This window comes from Lepisosteus platostomus, chromosome 13 (assembly GCF_059453375.1).
Source record: "Lepisosteus platostomus isolate fLepPlt1 chromosome 13, fLepPlt1.hap1, whole genome shotgun sequence".
Classification (NCBI taxonomy): domain Eukaryota; kingdom Metazoa; phylum Chordata; class Actinopteri; order Semionotiformes; family Lepisosteidae; genus Lepisosteus; species Lepisosteus platostomus.
The window spans coordinates 7078016-7097181 of record NC_142623.1 but is presented as its reverse complement, the minus strand read 5'-3'; the positions used below and the strand labels follow the sequence as shown (position 1 = coordinate 7097181).

The window sequence follows — 19166 nt, the reverse complement described above, 5'->3', positions numbered from 1 at the left end:
AAAAAGAAGAAAGAAAACAATGTTTCAGCCGTGGAGCCTTCTTCAGGTGTGAGAAAGACAAGGCCTTCTTTTTTCAGCATGGAATAAACCTATTCCTTGTTCTGTTGTATTTGCAGAGTGAACAGCAGTAAAGGCAAACCAGAGCCCCCAAAGACCCCAACATCCCCCACCAGCCCACTGTCTCCCTCCTTCAGTCCTTTGGGGGGGCCATTCCCCCCTCACCTGCTTACTGGAGACTCCATCCGGGACAAATGCATTGAAATGCTCTCTGCTGCACTGCGGACTGACGGTGAGAGTCAAACTGGAACAGTTCAGTCACCTCTAAGCAAGAGAGCTATACAGGTCGCCATGATGCACCAGAATGAGTGTGGAAATTTTTGGAAATGTCCGGGCTGTAGCATCTTTCATGAGACCTGAACTCCTTTTCTTCTCTCTCTAGATAACTACAAAGAATATGGCACCAACTGTGATTCTATGGCAGCTGAAATCGAAGATCATATCCTCTCAGTCCTGTTATTATCTTTTATTGAAAACACAGGAACAGAAACAGACATACTTTTAATGCGGCGAAATTCAGGTTAAAAGTGACTTTCAGAAGCAATATCCCTAAGAACTGGTGTTCTGTATAAAAAGCAGATATTCCTTTAACTGTTTCCAACTGTATTTAAGAGCTATGGAAAACTCTTGTTACCGATAATGCTCATTTTTGACCTGATCAGCCACTTAGTATCTTTCTTCGTTCTTGCTGGTTTTATATTGAAAAAGTCAATCCATCCATCCTCCAGCTGCTTCATCTACTACAGGGCCGCATGGGAGCTGGAGCTGATCCCAGCAAGCAGTGGATGCAATTTGGGATACACCCTGGATGGGACGCCAGTCCATTGCAGGGTTGATATAATCCACTCTGGAAATTTTGTCTTTTATCTTCCTTACACCCCAGCCAGCTTGTGATATTCAATATGTAAGCGAGGTATACCGACTTCCACTGTGCAAGCTCATGTTTTACATCATGAAAACGAGGTACTGAGCAGCAGCTGGTATTGAGGTAGACTTCAGAACGACCAAGTTGTCTCCTTGCCGTGGTCTGCCCGACCTTTCCTTAGCACCGTCCCCTCCCCACATATCTACCAGGAGATCAAAGCGACGGACATGAAGTACAAGAACAGAGTGCGGAGCCGCATCAGCAACCTGAAGGACCCCAAGAACCCCGAGCTGCGCCGGAACGTGCTCCGCGGTGCCATCGAGCTCAGCAGGATCGCCAGTATGACAGCCGAGGTAGGCCAGGAACAAAGCCACAGCCCTCAGGTAACCCGCGGGAGAGCACAAGGCCCAGCTGGTGAGGCACACCACTAAAGATGTCTTGGTCTTACATTTCAAACTGTATTTATAAAGCTGTTACAGCTGTTTCTGTGATGGGAGTACAGCACAACAAATTAGTTACAGTAAGTTGGTCTTAAATCACCTAGAGGTTTCTAATTTAGTTTATATGGTGTGGAATGTCTGTTGGAAAGACTCCTAGGAATGATACAAATACGAATGAATGAAGCTGCGCAATCACAAATATTCAGGAGCACTGCGTACGAATCAGGGACACATCCAATCACTCCATTCAGCTCTTTTTTATTCTTACTCGTAATGTCTCATATGAATCTTTGAAGATACACAGATGCCCGCTTACCTTCGGCTCCTGGAAAATGCTTTCACAATTTTTGTCCTTACTGCTCAGAACTGCATAATTCATAGGATCTTAATGTGTGTCTTGTGCTCAATGTGTTTCCTGCTGCTTCTCTACAATCCGTGTGCGATGTTTGCTACCCATGCACTCAAACACATTCTTCTGTTACATTCAACATAAAAAATACTCTGTTACTGAGAATGAAATGCTTTTTATATACAATATAAAGCTGTTATATATCTGCTGTTTGTAGATTGCATAGCTAATAGTAGCTGTGGCACATTTTTGCAATTACTTTTTGCTGTAATAAATTGACTAATGGATCCTTTGATTTTGTGGAAGAAGGATTTTTTTCTTACTATATAGAGCCTGTCCTCCATTGTGTACCAGTTACTGTAAATAGAAAAGTACTAGTTCTCATCTTGGCCTGTACCTGCTTCGATTAGCTGGATCGCAGACAGCAGCTGTGCTGTAGAATTTCAGAACTTCACCTACGAGGGCCGGGCTGTTTTTCAGCAAGGTCTGAAGCTGGTTCTGTGGGCGGGTATTTTCTCCCGCCTCTGTCTTTCCGTGAAGGAAATGGCCAGCGATGAGCTGAAGCAGCTGCGCAACGTTCTGACCCAGGAGGCCATTCGAGAGCACCAGATGGCCAAGACCGGAGGCACCGCCACGGACCTCTTCCAGTGCGCCAAGTGCAGGAAGAAGAACTGTACCTACAATCAGGTTAGTCCCCTGAGAGGCTCAGGGCTGCCAGAAACACTGCCTACAAGCCACCGGCTTTGGCAGTGCTGTGTGCTCGGACACACATTACAAGAAAATCTGGAAGAGCTGGGGTTTCCAGTATTATCCGTATCTAATGGTGTTCACAATGAAAGTTCAGGTGGCATATCAGTAGCCGAGCTCTGTTGGTATCAGCTGTCCAAAACTGCAACCATTCCTGACATCATTTCCCTTAGTTAAAATAAAAACTATAAATACTGTAGGTAAGCCCCTTCACGTCTTCGCATTTCTCCTTTGCACCCCTCCTCCACCCCATCACAGTCTTTGCAGCGGCCTCAATCTTTGGTCACTCCTCACCCCACATGGGAGTCCCAGCCTCTTGGTCCTACAGCTAGGAGGTTGGCCCTCAGCCAAGTGTGGTACGCCAAATTTACTATGACTAAAACACTCAATAAATATTTTCAGCACGCTTAATTCTTGGGTGTCCATTGCTAGTGGAATAGTGTCCATGGGGTGAAGCTGTAGCCTGAAACCCCAGGGCCTTGTCTAGTAGAACGTGTGTAAAAGCCCATCCGTGTTGACTACTGCCAGTGCTAATGCATCGTTTCTGTCTCTTGACCGCGGTGAATTTTCCTTTTTCATCAAAAACCATATATAAATAGCAATGTTTCTGTGTCTGTGTTGAACTTTCTGTTTACTCATATAGAAGAGTCACCGTGTCCTGAGTGTAATGCTAGTGAATCAGTAGTTGGCGCAGGTTTTAACAAGAGTCATCTTCTCTGTGGGTGAAGGTGCAGACTCGCAGTGCCGATGAGCCCATGACCACCTTTGTGCTGTGCAACGAGTGTGGAAACCGCTGGAAGGTAAGTAAGTGTGGGACAACACAGTGAGAGAGCAGGCCCGGACGGTACTGCAGAAAACACAGTGAGAGAGCAGGCCCGGACAGTACTGCAGAAAACACACAGAGACAGCAGGCCCAGACGGTACTGCAGAAAATACAGTGAGACAGCAGGCCTAGACAGTGTTATAGAGCCCTGGCTGTGACAAAATATGGAGTTGTTGATCCAGAATACTAACCAAATAAGAGAAAAGTAAAAGTACCAGTAATTGTGCATCTTAAGTATGATGTATATGAAAGTCCAGCTTGGATTGAGATGGATTGGTGGTCTACTGAAAGCTGATAGACATGTCTTAACTAGAAGTATAACAATTAAAAAATGAACTTCCCAAATGACATTGATGTTCACCCCATTTGGAATCGCCAAACGTGTGTTTTGCATGTCTGAGCTCACACCTGCACCCATGGCAACGAGGGGGAGAATGAGAAGTGTAGCCAGACTCTTTACAGGCAGCGCAGTGCCACACCGGAGGAGAGGAACCGCATGCCTGCTGGCACCCCAGAGGCAGCAGGGGTCACCGAGAGTCGAGCGAGCCCTAGCGGACTAATCCCGCCCTACCCTCGGCACCCCTTAGCCAAATCCGCCGCCATTTTGTAAATTCCAATCAGAGATGTCTAGTGACTTGACCCAGACCTGAGCCCCGATCACTGTGTTCTTGCAAACACCTTTTACTGGCTCTAGCACTCAGGAGACGCCTCAGAGATTCTGATCCCGTGCAAAACAGTGTAACAGGTAAATATGTACAGCAGTTGAACTTCATCATTCAGTTCATCATTATACATTTGTTTTTGAGCAGTACTGTATGTGCAACAAAGGCTGTCTTTAGTTAACTAGTCGGATGGTATTGACTAAGTTTTTGGGGGGTTTCTTCATAAAGCTCTAGCATTAGCGGAAGCACACCGAGTCACTGATTTTTTTTTCTGTCTTGCAGTTCTGCTGAACAGAAACCTCACGGCTGACAGAGACTGCAAAATCCCAAGGATTTCAACAGATCATTTCCACTTTGTACATATCAAAGAACATCAATCAGTGATTAACATGGCTAGACTGCTGTATAGTACTTTTAATTTATATTTGATTTTTTTAAAAGATTTTTTTGCATGTAATTTGAAAGGGTCTGAAATCTGTAGCTAATTTCAGGGAGTAATGTTCTGTAAAAAGCTCCAGGGCACAGTAATTTCTCAAAATTACTGAATAGGCTCTGGGGGCTTAGAAGAATAGTCATAATTTTCCTGTGTTGCATCACATATCTAAAGCCGTTAATGCTATTTTCCCACTGTAAGGATTACTACAGCCATTTTAAAGCCTTTTACATTCTACTTCTTTGGGATTTCCCTTGTCCAACAGTGTTTTGGAGTTGCCCCCATGAGAAAAACAAGATCATTTTAGGAGCTCAAGAGCTCCACTTAGCACCCACAGGACACTGACCTCAGCCCAACCTGGGTTGCCATCGAACAGAACATAGAGCCTGTTCAGTATCTGCCCCCCTCACGATGTGAGTCAGCTGGCGATGGGTGCTTGCAAATGGAGCAGCTGACTGTCACTAATGGCAGAGTAAAGGTTCCCCCTTCTGCCATGTTCTGTTTGTAAGCCAAAGTGCTGCGGGAGTGGCTGGCACTGAAGCAGAAATGTTCATGCTTATTAATGAGCTCTTGTCATTGTTAGTATTGGCCCACATCCCTTAACTGGCAACGGAGCTGTTTCTAGAGACCAGAGAGCCAAAGCAATTTTATCCCTCAGGCTGTTTTCAGGATAGGGTCAAGGGGCATGCCAGAGGAGAATACCACCAGTGAAATAAGAGATGAAGTTTGTTTCTGTAAAAAAGAAAATCGGGGTGTTGAACTGTTAAAATGAACTATTATAGTACAGGCTTGCTGTCCAGAGCTGAAAATGCAACAGGGCAGGCTGGTACTCTTGTTTTTTTATGGCTACAGTCCAGGTGTGAGCCATAGGAAACAGAGACATGCCAGAGAGGCATCAGGTATCCTTCAGGAGAAAGCTTTACATGCAAATTTACAAATACCTATTTACAAAATAGGAAATTGTGTGACCCCTGCTGCCACGCATCCCAGAAGTCACGGCACCACTGCAGCCACTTCTGCAGGTGGCTGGAATGTGAAAAACACGTTTCATTTCCAGCTTTCAGCACGTGTGAAAGCAGTGTTCTAAGCCTCACTCAGTATGCCTGCTGCTGAACCTGTTGCTTTAATGCATGCTGTTATTAGGAAAAAAGTCGATCTCCGTAATCGTTCAAGGTCAGAATTCCATTGTGAATTACTGAATATCAACTGTATGATGAGTCATTGAAATTTTTAATCTCCTAAATAGAAGAAAAATACATACGTGAAAACTGTCATCACTCTGCTGCACTCCCTGAGTGCATTTAGATTCTGCAGACACCACCATGCTCTTGCCCTTCGTCTATGTGAAAGTGTTTCCAGTGCATCCTACATGTGCTGTTGTGTTCTTAAGACAATATTGTGTATAATAAAGTAATGCCAAAGCAGCATTAAAAAACAGGATCTGTATCACAAACTTAATACAGGGTGACTGTCGGGTCCCTGTCTTTCCTTTGCTTTGGGGAATGGAGACTAAAAAAAAAACCGTGCTGCTACCCCTGCGGTGCAAGTGTGTGTAGGCTGCTGCCACTGGTCATGTGACCCCCTGCGCCGCGCTGCCCTAGAGGGGGGGGTCACGTGACCCCTGCTGCATCCCACTTGCTATTACTGTGTGCTTCATGAAGCAAATGGTCTTTTGAAGCCACTTAAAACGCTAAAAAATTTAAATAAATCAGTTTATCATTGAAAACGGTTTCAGACGTCCAGGGTCAAAGCTACTAGTTGCAGCTACACGATACAATGGTGGCTGAAATGTTTTAGAAAAGATTTCCAGTTTCCAGGATCTATGAGGGCACTGTTATCGGCCTTCTTCAGTATGCCTGTTGCTAAGCCTATTGCTTTAATGCATGCTGTTAGTAAAATCAATCTCCGTAATCGTTCAAGGTCTGAATTCCATCATGAACTACTCTGATTGTTAATATCACCTGTATGAGTCATCTAAATTTTTCATATAATAAGAAAAATACAAATATGAAATATTTCATCACTGCTGCTCTCCCTGAGTGTAGTTATATCTTGCAGAGAAGGCCATGCTTGTTGTCCAGTTCAATGTTAAGGTGTTTCTAATGTATGCTATGTGTGCTGTTGTATTTTTTTTAACACACAATTGTATATAATAAAATAAACAGCATTAAAAAGAGTCTCTGTACCACAAACTCAACACAGGATGAGCACAGAATCTCTATACAGAGTCCCTGTCTTATTTTTGCTTTTCCCAAAGCCACTGGTATGAATGGAGGCTGAGAATTTGGAGGAAGAGTGAAAAACACACAGCTAACACAGTGGGGCGAGAAAATGTGTAGAAAATATTGTAGGCTGGTCTGATGATTCGGGTTTCTAGGGCAATGACGTTATAGATGTACAATAGGCACCACTTACCAGACCTGCAAAGAGAACTACTGTATCCTGTCCCTAAATTAAAACAAATCTTAACTGAAAATGATTCCAAAAATATCTTTTCAAAAGCAAAAGAATATTTAATTCTTAACATGTAGTACAGAGTACCATCTAGTCTTTTAAAGTAGTTGTCTAGAAGAGATGGGAGAGGGAAGATGAACTTTAACCTGTGGGCAATCCTTTACCAGAGCAACAGGAGACAGCCTTGCACAGATTAAGCTTTGTTAAACCCAATACACAAATTGGGTCTGTCCCCGAGAACAAACTGCTACATCTTCTAACATGTTTTATACAGTACAGCCTCATAGTACATGACAGGGTGGTCTGTTTCTGTCTCAGGTGGTTTTCCTCCTGTTCTTTTAAATCGATCATTCCATCTCTTGACAGCTTCTTAGGAGCAAATCAATTACTGTTGTTGTTACAAAGTCAATTCTTATCATACTCGAACAGACCCGGAGGCAGCCTGGTGATTGATACAGGGCTGCATAGCTGAGATAATATATTGTGGCAATTATACCATACACTCCACAACACAATTAAATACTAATTCTACAGTATAAAGGCTCAAAAGGGACGATCAAAAAAATACCAAGCAAAGCCACAGAAAAAGAGCCTTTTAAGTGAACAGAATTTTTTTGGTGTTGCTTTATCAGAAGTTACTTTTATCCTTAGAAGTATTTCCTACCTGTGAATAATCCAGTGTCTTTCTATGCCATTAGTGAGCTGTGCCATGTGAAGAGCTTCTGTATTGGAGACTGTGCTGTTTGAAAGAAGGTCTCTTACCTAGTGAAAGAATAAATTTATTCTGTATTTTGTCCTCTGTGTCATTTCTCTAGAAGGCATTCCAGGAAGCCTCCATGATACATCATTCTTTTCGGAATCTGTCAGAGTGTAATGATTTGACAAAGGATTGACCGCTGAGTGAGAATTTTAAAGGTTTCTCCTCAAACGGCCATTTAAGCGTATTTTGGAGGATCCTAAACCATCTTGGGTCCCAGCTATGTCAATCTGCAGAACAAACATCGGCTGCCAAATCAAGAAAGACCTAAAGAACAAAACGTGTTGGGTTATTGTAATTGCTTTGAGATGGTGCACATCATACAAGGATGCCCAGTAAAATAAAATATTTAATCTATTCAGATTTCAACGAATTGAGGAAATCTATTCAGTGGGAGCAGAAATAAAATGTAGAACGTGAGCTGGAAATCACAGCAGAAAAGTGCCGGCAGAAGAAGGAGGTTTGAAAGATTTTATTTCACTGTGACAAAGACTGTCACCAAACAAGCCATTCAAAGCCTTTCTGTTTTCATAGGAATTAATGTGTGGCAGTACCTTGGATTTCACGGCTCACTCCTTTCAGGAAATATGCCAAGCTCCTCCTCAACGAGGACGTCTTTAAAACAAAAGGAAACAAGGAAACGATTTTTCCCTTGGTAATGTTCACAATCCCCCCCAATTCCACAGAAAGAATGATCAAATCAAGCGCATTAACTTTTTTCCTCTCAAAAATCAGTGCTCTGCCTGAAGAGTGCTAAAGTGACTGTACACTGAAATTCAGTCCTGCCGGAGATGGAGTTTCTTTTCAAAGAGGAGTTTAGTTGTTCCTTCGGAAAGAAAGAGAAGCGCACACAAGCTTGAATGAAAGGCCAATGCAGATACCAAGCGACAGCATTACTCTCAGGGCACAGACACAGTAGTGGACACAGTGGACACAGTAGAGGTGAAGAGGGTTCCAGAAAAGTGTCATTGGTAACTAAAAGAAATGACAAATCTGTCTCATTTTACAGTCTCTCTTTTGACACAGTAACCTTATGTAAACAACGCCATGTCAATCAATATAAGTCAAATCTATGCATGAAAGACGCATGATCACTAAGGACCACCCAGCAATGCAAACATAAGGCATCAGGTCTTTTCGACACACAATAGTAAATGAAAGTCTTAGCATCTTCCGATGAATTTTGTTAGAAAAAGAGTATCAGAATATCCATCTTTTGTTGCAGTCCCTATATCATTAACCCAAATGTGCCACCACACCAACCTGGCACTGTATAAGTAAATCAGCCTATGGTGCAAAGCCATGTTTAAAAGATTAATTCAGTACAGCCTCTTTATCCAAACCTAAAGCTTTCAATACAACACTACACGTCCTTTCAACAGACACATCTTTCCATCTGTGTAAGGCATTGTGATAGCTTTACGATTTGGACCAGAATTTTGGACATCGTATCTTTGCCCTCCTGTTTTCTGTGGGTACACAACTTACTGGTACAACACTGTCAGTATTTCTTGCCCCCAGTAAACCCAGAGGACCCCCACTGGAAAAAAAAAAACTCAAGTACAGCTCGAGCAGAGAAAATTCTGAGGTGTAATTCATGACAAACTGTGTGTCACAAAATCTGAGCACCAGAGATCATCAGCGCCATATAGGAGTGGAATCCCAGCAGCTGAGGAGGAACTGTGGAAGGTGGAGGGTGTCATCTGCTGCCTCCTAGCACTCAGCCGCAGAGTGAGCAGGTCCCAGGCTCCGGAGGAGAGACTGGTAGAGGGGAGAGTTTAGGAACCTGGGGTAAGAGTCTCTGTGCATCAGTGCATAGATCTGTGCTTGGGCATCGTTGAAAACATAGGCTGTGGGTGCCGACATGTTCCTGTTGATGGTCTCGCGGACAGTGGCATCAATGCTGACCTGTAACAATACACGACAATCACAAGAAACATATGGGAGTGTGGAAGAGATATCACAGAGAGGCTATTTCAGTTACTATGGACCATGTGTGGGTAACCCTGCCTCTTCCAGTAGGAATTCAGGCCTTTTGAATAGAAAATGGGAGTTTTCTTACCGTCTGACATATTTAATTAAAAATATACTACCCAAAATCTCTCATTTTGGTTCATAAACCATAATCACAGAACGGCAGGCTATACCCACATTGAAAACTCAAGTTTATAAAAGAGGTCTTAATGAAAAAATCATAAGTTATATATTTCTGCAGTTTAAATTATGATAATATTGCAATAACTGTTTTCAACAGAAGGGTCTTGATAGTTGAAAGCTGCATTTAAAAATCATTAAAGTACTGTAGGTAGCTGCTTCAGCATGTGTAGGCTGCAAAGGAACAAGTAAAGGTTTATTGCATGCTGAAAAGAAAAGAAACACAACATTTCAGCTGTGGGGCCTTCTTTTTCACACCCGAAGAAGGATCCACAGCCGAAATGTTGTGCTTCTTTTCTTCTCTTTTCAGCATGGAATAAACCTTTACTTGTTCCTCCAAAAGTCATTACCCAAACTCTAGTTGATACAAATCACAACCCCCTTGCAAGACAGCAGTGAAGTAAATAAAGTACGGAGCCGCCATTTTCTTTTTTCACGAGCAAAAACGAAATCGTCAAATCTAAGGCAAATCCTACTGAAAGCAAGCAAGCATTGAAGCTTCAGTACCAGCGTAGCAGTTAACATTCTTTCAAACGTGGCCCGTAACGTTAAATCACGTCCTTTTCGGAAGCGCTGCTGAAGTGACAGGGTGTTGAGTATCCCAGGATACGCGTCAGAGCGTGGTGTGGAGCAGTTGGTCAGCTCCGGCGCCACCATCCGCTCTGGCTCACCTCTTTGGGAGACAGGATGGAGATGTAGTCCAGGTAGATCTGCTTGACCCTCTCGGCGATGGTGGCCTTGTGGGTCACCGTCTTGAGCTCCTCGCAGGCCTGCCAGAACAGCATGTTCTCGTCGCTGTGCTCCGAGCGGAGGAACTCCATGAAGACGGCGCGGCCAGCGGGGCTCTCCAGGAGGGTGTTGAAGGACACGGCCCAGGAGGACACCTCCGTCAGGCTCACTCTTCCGCTGAGAACAAACACGCGGACTCACAGCAGAGGAACAGGCTTCTTCCGGTTCTGCAAGCTGGAAACATCTGGCAAAGTCTGGTTCAATTTATAGTCGAACCCTGTGGGTGCCTTGGATAGCATTCTCCCTTGACATGGATGGGGTCCTAGTGATCTCTAACATTAAACTAGTCTAAGTAGGAACAAGTAATAGGTTTATTCCATGCTGAAAAAAAGAAGAAGGTGTGACACCTGAAGAAGGCTCCACGGCCGAAACGTTGCGTCCTCTTTCTTCTTTTTTTCAGCATGGAATAAACCTATTACTTGTTCCTTTGCAGCCTACGCATGCTGATGCAGATACCCACCTAGTCTAAGTTAGGCTACAAATATGACTTCTAGAAACTATTCTTTACAAGGCTATTGACACTGACTTTTCCTCAGAACGAAGAAACAAAAAAACTAATGACGCTGCGATTATTCTGAAAGTCACCAATGTCTGAGCAGTTGCACCTGTTGGATGGGTACATCCGTAAAGGCTCTGAAAAGGCTCTTTTTTATCAATGTGGAAAACAGAAAGTTATATAACAGGACTCTGTGCTATCTGTCTCCAAGATAGTGAATAACAAGACTCAAATAAACATAAAGGGTCCACATGCAAAGAGCTGCAACAGAAGCCTAGAATTTATATTTTTCCCTCTAAAAAGATAACCCCTGACAAGTGTGCACCCAGTCAAGGACCATTAGAACTGATCTTTAAAAAGGAAAGAATCTAACTTTGAACATGTCGCTATTTAGAAACCCAAATCTCATCTTCATATGTGGGGTGTTTCTAACCCCTCCTCACCAATGCCTGTCTGTTCAAAAAGGTGCCAACGAGCTTAGCAATATCTGCACTCTAATATGCAGTGTGATTCTGTAAAACCGCTTGACACTGTCAAAAAGAATGCAGCAATAACTAAGCAAACAGCTCCATTGGAAAACAAAGGAAAAGATATGGAGTTTAACACTGGTATCTCTTAAGCACCAAGGAAGACACTTTTCTTAAGACATCTCATGTTCTTGTAGAAACAGAGCTGCCCTGTTACAGCTTCACATGTTAATGACACAGCACTTTAACTGTGGGTGGGTCTGCACCTCTCTTCGGTCTTCTGCAGGCTCCCCAGCGTTGACACATTGGAAGCTCTCCTGCTGCTGCACATGTCCTTGTCTTTGTTTCTCACCGTCAGGCTGTCAGACAGAGAAACTGATTGTATATCAGGCCTTCACAGACGATCACTGGGGTCCACTGACAGCCTGTGTACTAGAGCGCAGTTTCCACTTAGTAAATGGAAACTCTATGTAATATTCATTCTTCAAACAGCTTGGCTATTTAGTGCCTAATTAGGGGAAAGGAAGAAAGCAGGATTAAAGCAAAGGTCAAGTGCAGTGAAGGTAACAGATTCAAAAACTGGACCTTACATCAGCCACTTGAGGACATTATTATATGTAATAATAAGAACCAGCCTGATGTTTGGCCATTTCACTGCAAAGAGGTTGAAATGGATGGTAAGAGCCTGCAAGATCACATTAGGAGAAAAAAGCTTCAAGGAAACCTGTCGCAAACATTGTAATTATCTGTAACTAGACCCATTTCCTTCCATATGATCAAAGATGTTCTATTTACAATGAAGTCTGAGATTGCAGAGTCAACCTTCTGCCACTTCCAGGTATAAATACCCTTTTCCCAGTGTTCATTTACCCCAGCACCATTGTTTTTTACCATTGCACCCAAGCACCATTGCTTATAGGTGGAATACTATGCTTTCAGTCGAGTATCGTGAATGGATCATGCATTAAAATGTACAATTCTAGAGGCAGGCCAAAGCTTTAGAATTCTCTTCAACGTTATGAGGGGGAACAGAACAACTGAGGGAGTATCCTGGTGTCATAATTACCCAGCTGTGCTGTAAAAGAGGACATTAGAGATCACACCATGGAATCTACAGTGGTTTAGGTGGATGAACTCAACTTTATCGTTTCAGCCATTTGCCTAGATGAGCTCTTCCCAACGGAGGCTCAGTCGACACTCAGTTTGACTCAAGGAGGGTCTGGAATGGCTTGGGAACCTGGCTTATCTTACAGGGTCACGTGGCATGGTCTGCTCCGCCTGGGTTGGCCAGCGCAAGACCTGTTATTACCCCACCACCCTCGTGTGACAGAAAGCCCAGAGCTCCGGCGTCTCACCAGGAACAGCTGCAGCAGCAGCACCAGCAGAAGCAGCAGGGGTGAGCTCCTCGGCCACAGGGGGAGGAATCCGGGCTGCTGTCACAAGAGGGCAGGGCCCGGGAGTCCTTGTGAGAAAGCCGGCGCCTCATGGCAGCTCTGAGCGGCTAGGTGTCTTCTGGCCCTGGACATCTGAAACACACACAACACTCCTGGGTACACCAGAACCTTACAAATTCTGGGGCGGATCCCCATAATATCTTTCCATACATTAGTGAAGCCTTCGTAGATGTCCAGAAACGAAATACCCAGGATTATATTAGTGGTATCACGCCAGCAGCCATATCACTCTGCAACTCACAACTGGCAACCCACTGAAGCTCAGCAGATGTGAGCCTCGTCAGTACCTGGATGGGAGACCTCCTGGGAAAAACTAAGGTTGCTGCTGGAAGAGGTGTTAGGGTTGGCCAGCAGGTGTTAGTGGGGCCACATGGACTCACCCTGTGGTCCATGTGGGTCCTAATGCCCCAGTATGGTGACGGGGACACTATACTGTAAACAGGCGCTGTCCTTCGGATGAAACGTAAAACCGAGGTCCTGACTCTCTGTGGTCATTAAAAATCCCAGGGCGTTTCTCGAAAAGAGTAGGAGTGAAACCCCGGCGTCCTGGCCAAATTTCCCATTGGCCCTTACCAACCAGGCCTCCTAATAATCCCCATCTATGAATTGGCTTCATCACTCTGCTCTCCTCCCCACTGAGAGCTGGTGTGGTGAGCGCTCTGGCGCACTATGGCTGCCGTCACATCACCTAGGTGGAAGCTGCACATTGGTGGTGTTGGAGGGGAGTCCCCATTACCTGTAAAGCGCTTTGAGTGGAGTGTCCAGAACAGCACTATATAAGTGTAAGCAATTATTATAATCATTATTATCATGTACTGATTGTAGACCTCACTTTATAAAGGGAGATGGATAAAATAGAACAAGGATAAAATAAATAAAAACTAATTGTCTATACCTAGATGCACCCATCCATTCTGCTTGATCTAACTCAGGGTCACGGGGGGGAGGGGATGGAGCCTATCCCAGCAAGCAACGGGCACAAGGCAGAGTACACCCTGGATGGGCCACCAGTCCATCGCAGGACACGGGAAATGTTACTCAAACCTATCGAGAAAACCTGCAACCATGAAGGTGGAAGATATTTCTATTAGTAGGAGTGGTGCTATTAACATCTATAAACATGGCAGGCGTAACAGACATAATGTGAACAACCATCAGATGCAACCAATCGTCAGTTAGAAATCTGTTGAATATCGGTAAAATAACAAACTAATACTTACGACTAATGACCATATCTGTATCCTAAAACAGGTTATGATTACTCTTTTCAAGAATTATTCTTAAAGAGTCAGGTGGTTCTTTAAAGACGCGCGCCAGACTCAATGGTTTACTGGACATACACACAGTATAAAAAAGATACGGAAGACACTGCGACAAGCAGCTGTTCAGGATTTGGTTTACGCTGTTTATCCAGTAAAATTGGTATAATTTTTGCAATTAAGAAAAATAAGTAATGCAATAGTGCAGCAACAGCATTTGATCAGTATGAATGCGCTTCCGATGAACAGTAAGGAGTTATGCTACCTGTTAACCCGCACCTTCAAAATAATTAACGGCACATCTTACTAAGGACTGACAGCTGCTCTATATGTGATACCCTTATAAGTAACAATGTTCTCGTTTGCTACATTCCATAATTAAGTTAATACAAGACAAGTAAGAAACGAAAAATGCTATCTGTATAAGCATTCGTTACTAGCTAGGTTTGAAGGACAGCTGCTTTCCGATGGAAGCGACTTTTAGTTATTTTAAAAAAAGGTTATTATGAAACAATGTATTCATTATAGACTGAATTCAACAAATTAAATTACATATCGTTGATACCTACTTACAGAATTCGGTACACTCATTTGTGAAATAGCGCATCCCACTCGAAATCTCTAGTGAGTCAAATTCAGTAGACCCTGAATAATTAATTTAAAAAAAATGACTATACTTACAATAATCAACTCATAACGCAGCGATGTGTTGCAGGATTTAAAGCCATTTAAAAACAAGATATAGTTTATTGGATTTAAACAGAAAAACCTCCTTGTGCTTCTATTTGAAAGAATGACTGGCGTCAAGGTAAAGCACGCATGCGCTCTGACGACGACCGCCGAGCCAATGTGATTTTTCGGAAGCAAGCGCTTGATTTATTCTGAAATAAATTGCCTGTACCTTGACGGAATTATTAACAAAAGAACCAAGTTACATAACATTTCATTTGCATCAGTGCTCTGCATTTAAGAACACATTATTTAATGTTTCGAGAGGCTATATGGAAAATGCAAGCAACGGAAAACTGCAAATGCCAGCAATTTGTGGCTGCAGTACTTTTTGCTGTTGCAATTTCCAGATGTTTTCCTCACTACGATGAAGTACGTGTTAGTACCGTATAAGACCTTTGCAAATTGGTGGAATGGAAGAAGTGCCAATGTCAAATAACGCATCGGTTTCTAAAAAACTTATTTAAATACATAAAAAACAAAATGAAACCTCCAGTGCAATTAAAGTAGATCCGATTCCAGTAACAGAATAGTTATTTCTGCCTGCGTGTCAACGCCTTCCACAAAAGCCACTAAATTATTAAGAACATCTGACGGAAAGCTCACGAAATCTCATAATTACACTTAAAACGTAATTCTACTTGTGGTCACTAGATGGTAACATTGAATCACTTTGTACGAAAAGAAAACATTCCTTGTGAACTCTCTTCTCTTGAACAAGTACTGTTAAAGTCATCAATATTAAAATACGTTTGTAAATGTAAATAAATGACAAATACCCCAAATTATGCAAAGAATAATCACATTTTACTAGCAGTTACATTATTACATAGGCTTCGGTCTATTTTCTGTAATGCTCAATTTCACTTCCCCTTCTTAAAGCAGGTTTGCCTTTCAAACACTACCGCAGTAACATTTTTACTGTGTCAGGTGTAGCAATACAATCAATACGCCAGTTAAACCGAGTACATTCTTCAAAAAATAAAAATAATTCTTCAAGTGAACGAGTCTCCATTCTTCAGTAATCTGCCGTGTGTGAGGCCGATTATTTTGAGATTCCAAGTATAAGAGGACTTTCCTTCCACGTACATAGATTCTAATGGTTTGGATGACATAGGTCCCAGTTAGTCACATTAAGCAGCTCCACTATAATATTATTAGAAGGCAGCTATTTTCTAACTGTAAACTGCATGGCCTGGATTACTGGAGATATCAACATTATGAGTATTGACTTGTACCATGATTTGGTGATACTGTGCAGTATACTGTTTACCATAAGCAAATTTAGAAATGTGTTGGGCTTGATCTGACGAGAAGGCGAAGATCTTTGTATGGAGGCAGTAAAAAAGCTAGACTGCTCCTAATATTACCATTAATTAGTCTGCTGTACGGTAATAACTTTGTTCCCCTTTCTGTGAGGTTCCGTTATTGACTCCTCTGTCTTGAGTTTGCAGTTTGAAAGAATATTAACAAAATGAATGCTGTAGTCTTAATTATGCAACTGGACATTCATCAGGGTGTTTCTCCGAGCTGTTGTGATTTTTAAGGAAATTACATTACATTTCAGATATTATCTAATATAGCGAGGAATCACCATGTCGACTCTGGGCTCAAGATAACAAACCAAACAGCTTAATAAAGCTATCACGAGGGAGGGCAAATGTCAGCTGCTAACAAGTTAATGAAAGAGAAATCCAAAACTCAGAATTTTGCCCTTCTAAGCTTTTTTGGGCGTTCAGAGCAAGCAGTAATGGGCTCCCCCAGAGAATTCGGTCATCCCTACTCCCTATACATTAGGCAGACTAAGACCCCCAACACAGGTTGCTAAGAAAAGAGAAACCTTTGATCATGATTGGTCTGTTAACAAAAATTGAAATGTTGATACTGTGCATTAACTTGGTGTACTTCAAATAATGTTATAGAATTACTAAATGTATGTAATTCCACTATTCCATGCAGTTTTGTAAATGCTGAAGAAGCATGAGGTGAAATCCTCATTTGCTTCTGCAGGAAGGTAAGGAAAGAAGGTTACAAGTACACACCTTCTTTCTTATTCGTATTTCTTTGTAGTTTCCTTGGTCTGCACATCTCCTTCAAATTGAGGCCAAAGCCACTTGTGTGTGTCTGCTTTTTACATAACTTTCCATTCCGTTTCTATTACACTATTACATCTTTAAGAAGTCAACAGACAGCTTATGATGGTGCTTATGTAGCTTTGGATGTAGAAAGAATACAGTAATTACAGTAAACTTTCATCGTGGTGGCACAGTGCTCAGAAGTGCTGGGGCCCCAGTTTCAATTCCTGGGGTGCTACCTACAGCATGTGGGTTCCCTCTGGGTGCTTTGGTTTCCTCAGTCTAAAACATACTGGTATGCAGGTTGGTTTCTGGAAAGAGAGGGTCTGGTGTCTGTGCGTGTCCTCCGCCTGGTATCCCATCAAAGGTGTGTCCTTCCTTGCACCCGTGGCTTTCTGGGATAGGCACTGGCTCACTCATGACCCTGCAATGGATAGAGAGGTTAGAAAATGGATTTCCCATGGATGGATTAAAACAAATCAAACGAACTTGTAAGGATGACTACACTGCTCTGAATTCTTCTCATTAAAATGCCTGTAATTAATCGAGCACGCAAGGAAATTGAAATATATTTTTAAAACACTGACAGCAGTTCATCTGTAAGTTGCTAGTCTAATTAAAAGTCAACCAAGAACAGATAAAGAGCAATTCCAAATTTTCATTTAAACAAGTGACTGCTTAAATGTTTAATGTACAGTATAAACCCACAGTGCTTCTGATTTAAGGAGTGTAGATCATTGTTCTTCTCGCAGAAAGCAGATAAAAGAGAAAATATTTTTTTTTAAATCCATTGTTGGCCACTGCTTACATTAATGTTTCATGAAGTCTTAAAAAAACACTCAATTGAAGGGAAATCTCTGCTGCCTGGGTGACAAATAGGTTAATTAAATCAGCACAGTGCCAGGCACTTTCTTTACTTTATATACTCTTACAAAGACACGGTTTTCAAATAAGAACAAATATCTGCACCAAGTGTACATTAACATTAAAACAACAAAGCACTTTATATCTGAGAAAAAATGATAATGAGTGCACAATTGTATACATTTAACTGAGAAAACAAATTCTGGCACTCTGATTGAATCTTATTTACTGCAGAGGAAGGGTGAAAACAAATCTTAAATTGTCTTGGTGTTTTTTTTAATTTAGAAACACTCCTTCATTAACAGATGGGCTTACTACTACAGCTCTGTACCGACGGAGAAGAGATGTACAGTAGATACTGTTACATACAGTATACTCAGTCTCTACAACAGCCACTGTTTCTGATATAGTGGGCTCCCCGGTGCCAACGGCTCAGCTAAGGCATTATGTAATGCAACGGGGGTTCAGGCGGGCGCCCTTGCCGCATTAGGTCGGCCCCCCACCACCCGGGGCTCGAACCCGGGACTCCCGCGTCACTCAACAGGGACCCAGCCCGGTGAGCTAAAGAGAGATCTCTCTACAGCCCAGTAGCTGTAGTCCTGCTATCACAGGGAAGGGCGGTGACGTCACCTGCTCTGGTAAACTGGCTCTTACACAGTACCTGTCGGCCGTAAGCGTTACAATTAGATGGAAGGCTGATGCAGGTTACACTGCTGCTTGCATGTGGGTTATCACCCTGGATTCAAGCTGTTGTCTTAATCCCTAATCCTAGCCTCCCAGGGTTCCATCAACACAGCTCAGCCAGGCGCCAAAGTGAGCGCAGTAAAAAGCCAAGCCCTTGTCACGGTCGTAGAGGGGATGGATGGAGCACTCCTGGGAGTCTGCTGCAGTATGTGTATGTGTTACACCTACTCACGGAAACCATACAGGCTGCTGCAAGGCAAGTCAAGGACAACCTGGGGAGGTTCAAATCCACTCTGTTCTAGCAGGGTGCAGCCGGTGTACCTGCCTCGTATGGATCACAGAAGGCCAATTAGATATCTGAAGCAGTCATCTTTGAACAGCACACCTCTAGCTTTGAGAAGATGAATTGGATCCACCAATTTGGACCCCTAACGGTATTTTAAATTTGATTTGGTATTGCAATTTTTACGACTAATTGCACGGGTCATCTTATTGACATAATGGACCCATATCACCCTGCAACTCACAACTGGCAACCCACTGAAGCTAAGCAGGTGTGAGCCTGGTCAGTACCTGGATGGGAGACCTCCTGGGAAAAACTAAGGTTG

The 19166-nt window shown here is 42.9% G+C and overlaps 2 protein-coding genes across 20 annotated transcripts in view; one reads left to right on the top strand and one right to left on the bottom strand.

Moving 5' to 3' along the window:
- Positions 1 to 6575, top strand: part of tcea3 (transcription elongation factor A (SII), 3) — a 77806-nt gene extending 71231 nt beyond the window's left edge. For 10 of the 11 annotated variants that reach the window (XM_088602863.1, XM_088602867.1, XM_088602865.1 and 7 more), the window contains 6 exons: positions 117 to 289; positions 440 to 501; positions 1126 to 1275; positions 2252 to 2398; positions 3187 to 3258; positions 4226 to 6575. In XM_088602863.1, the coding sequence (XP_088458989.1) occupies positions 117 to 289; positions 440 to 501; positions 1126 to 1275; positions 2252 to 2398; positions 3187 to 3258; positions 4226 to 4234 (613 nt within the window). In that variant the 3' untranslated portion in view covers positions 4235 to 6575. Of the gene's footprint in view, positions 1 to 116; positions 290 to 439; positions 508 to 1125; positions 1276 to 2251; positions 2399 to 3186; positions 3259 to 4225 lie in introns of all 11 variants that reach the window. The other variant, XM_088602859.1, reaches the window with a different exon arrangement.
- A 1469-nt stretch (positions 6576 to 8044) lies between these two features.
- LOC148649756 (regulator of G protein signaling 20-like) overlaps positions 8045 to 19166 on the bottom strand; it is a 151297-nt gene continuing 140175 nt past the window's right edge. For 6 of the 9 annotated variants that reach the window (XM_088602871.1, XM_088602873.1, XM_088602875.1 and 3 more), the window contains 5 exons: positions 17304 to 17434; positions 12849 to 13019; positions 11760 to 11852; positions 10413 to 10647; positions 8045 to 9495 (listed from right to left, as the gene is read on the bottom strand). In XM_088602871.1, the coding sequence (XP_088458997.1) occupies positions 9301 to 9495; positions 10413 to 10647; positions 11760 to 11852; positions 12849 to 12979 (654 nt within the window). In that variant the 5' untranslated portion in view covers positions 12980 to 13019; positions 17304 to 17434 and the 3' untranslated portion in view covers positions 8045 to 9300. Of the gene's footprint in view, positions 9496 to 10412; positions 10648 to 11759; positions 11853 to 12848; positions 13020 to 13842; positions 14241 to 14887; positions 15054 to 17253; positions 17435 to 19166 lie in introns of those variants that run through there. The other 3 variants (XM_088602872.1, XM_088602874.1, XM_088602880.1) reach the window with 3 other exon arrangements.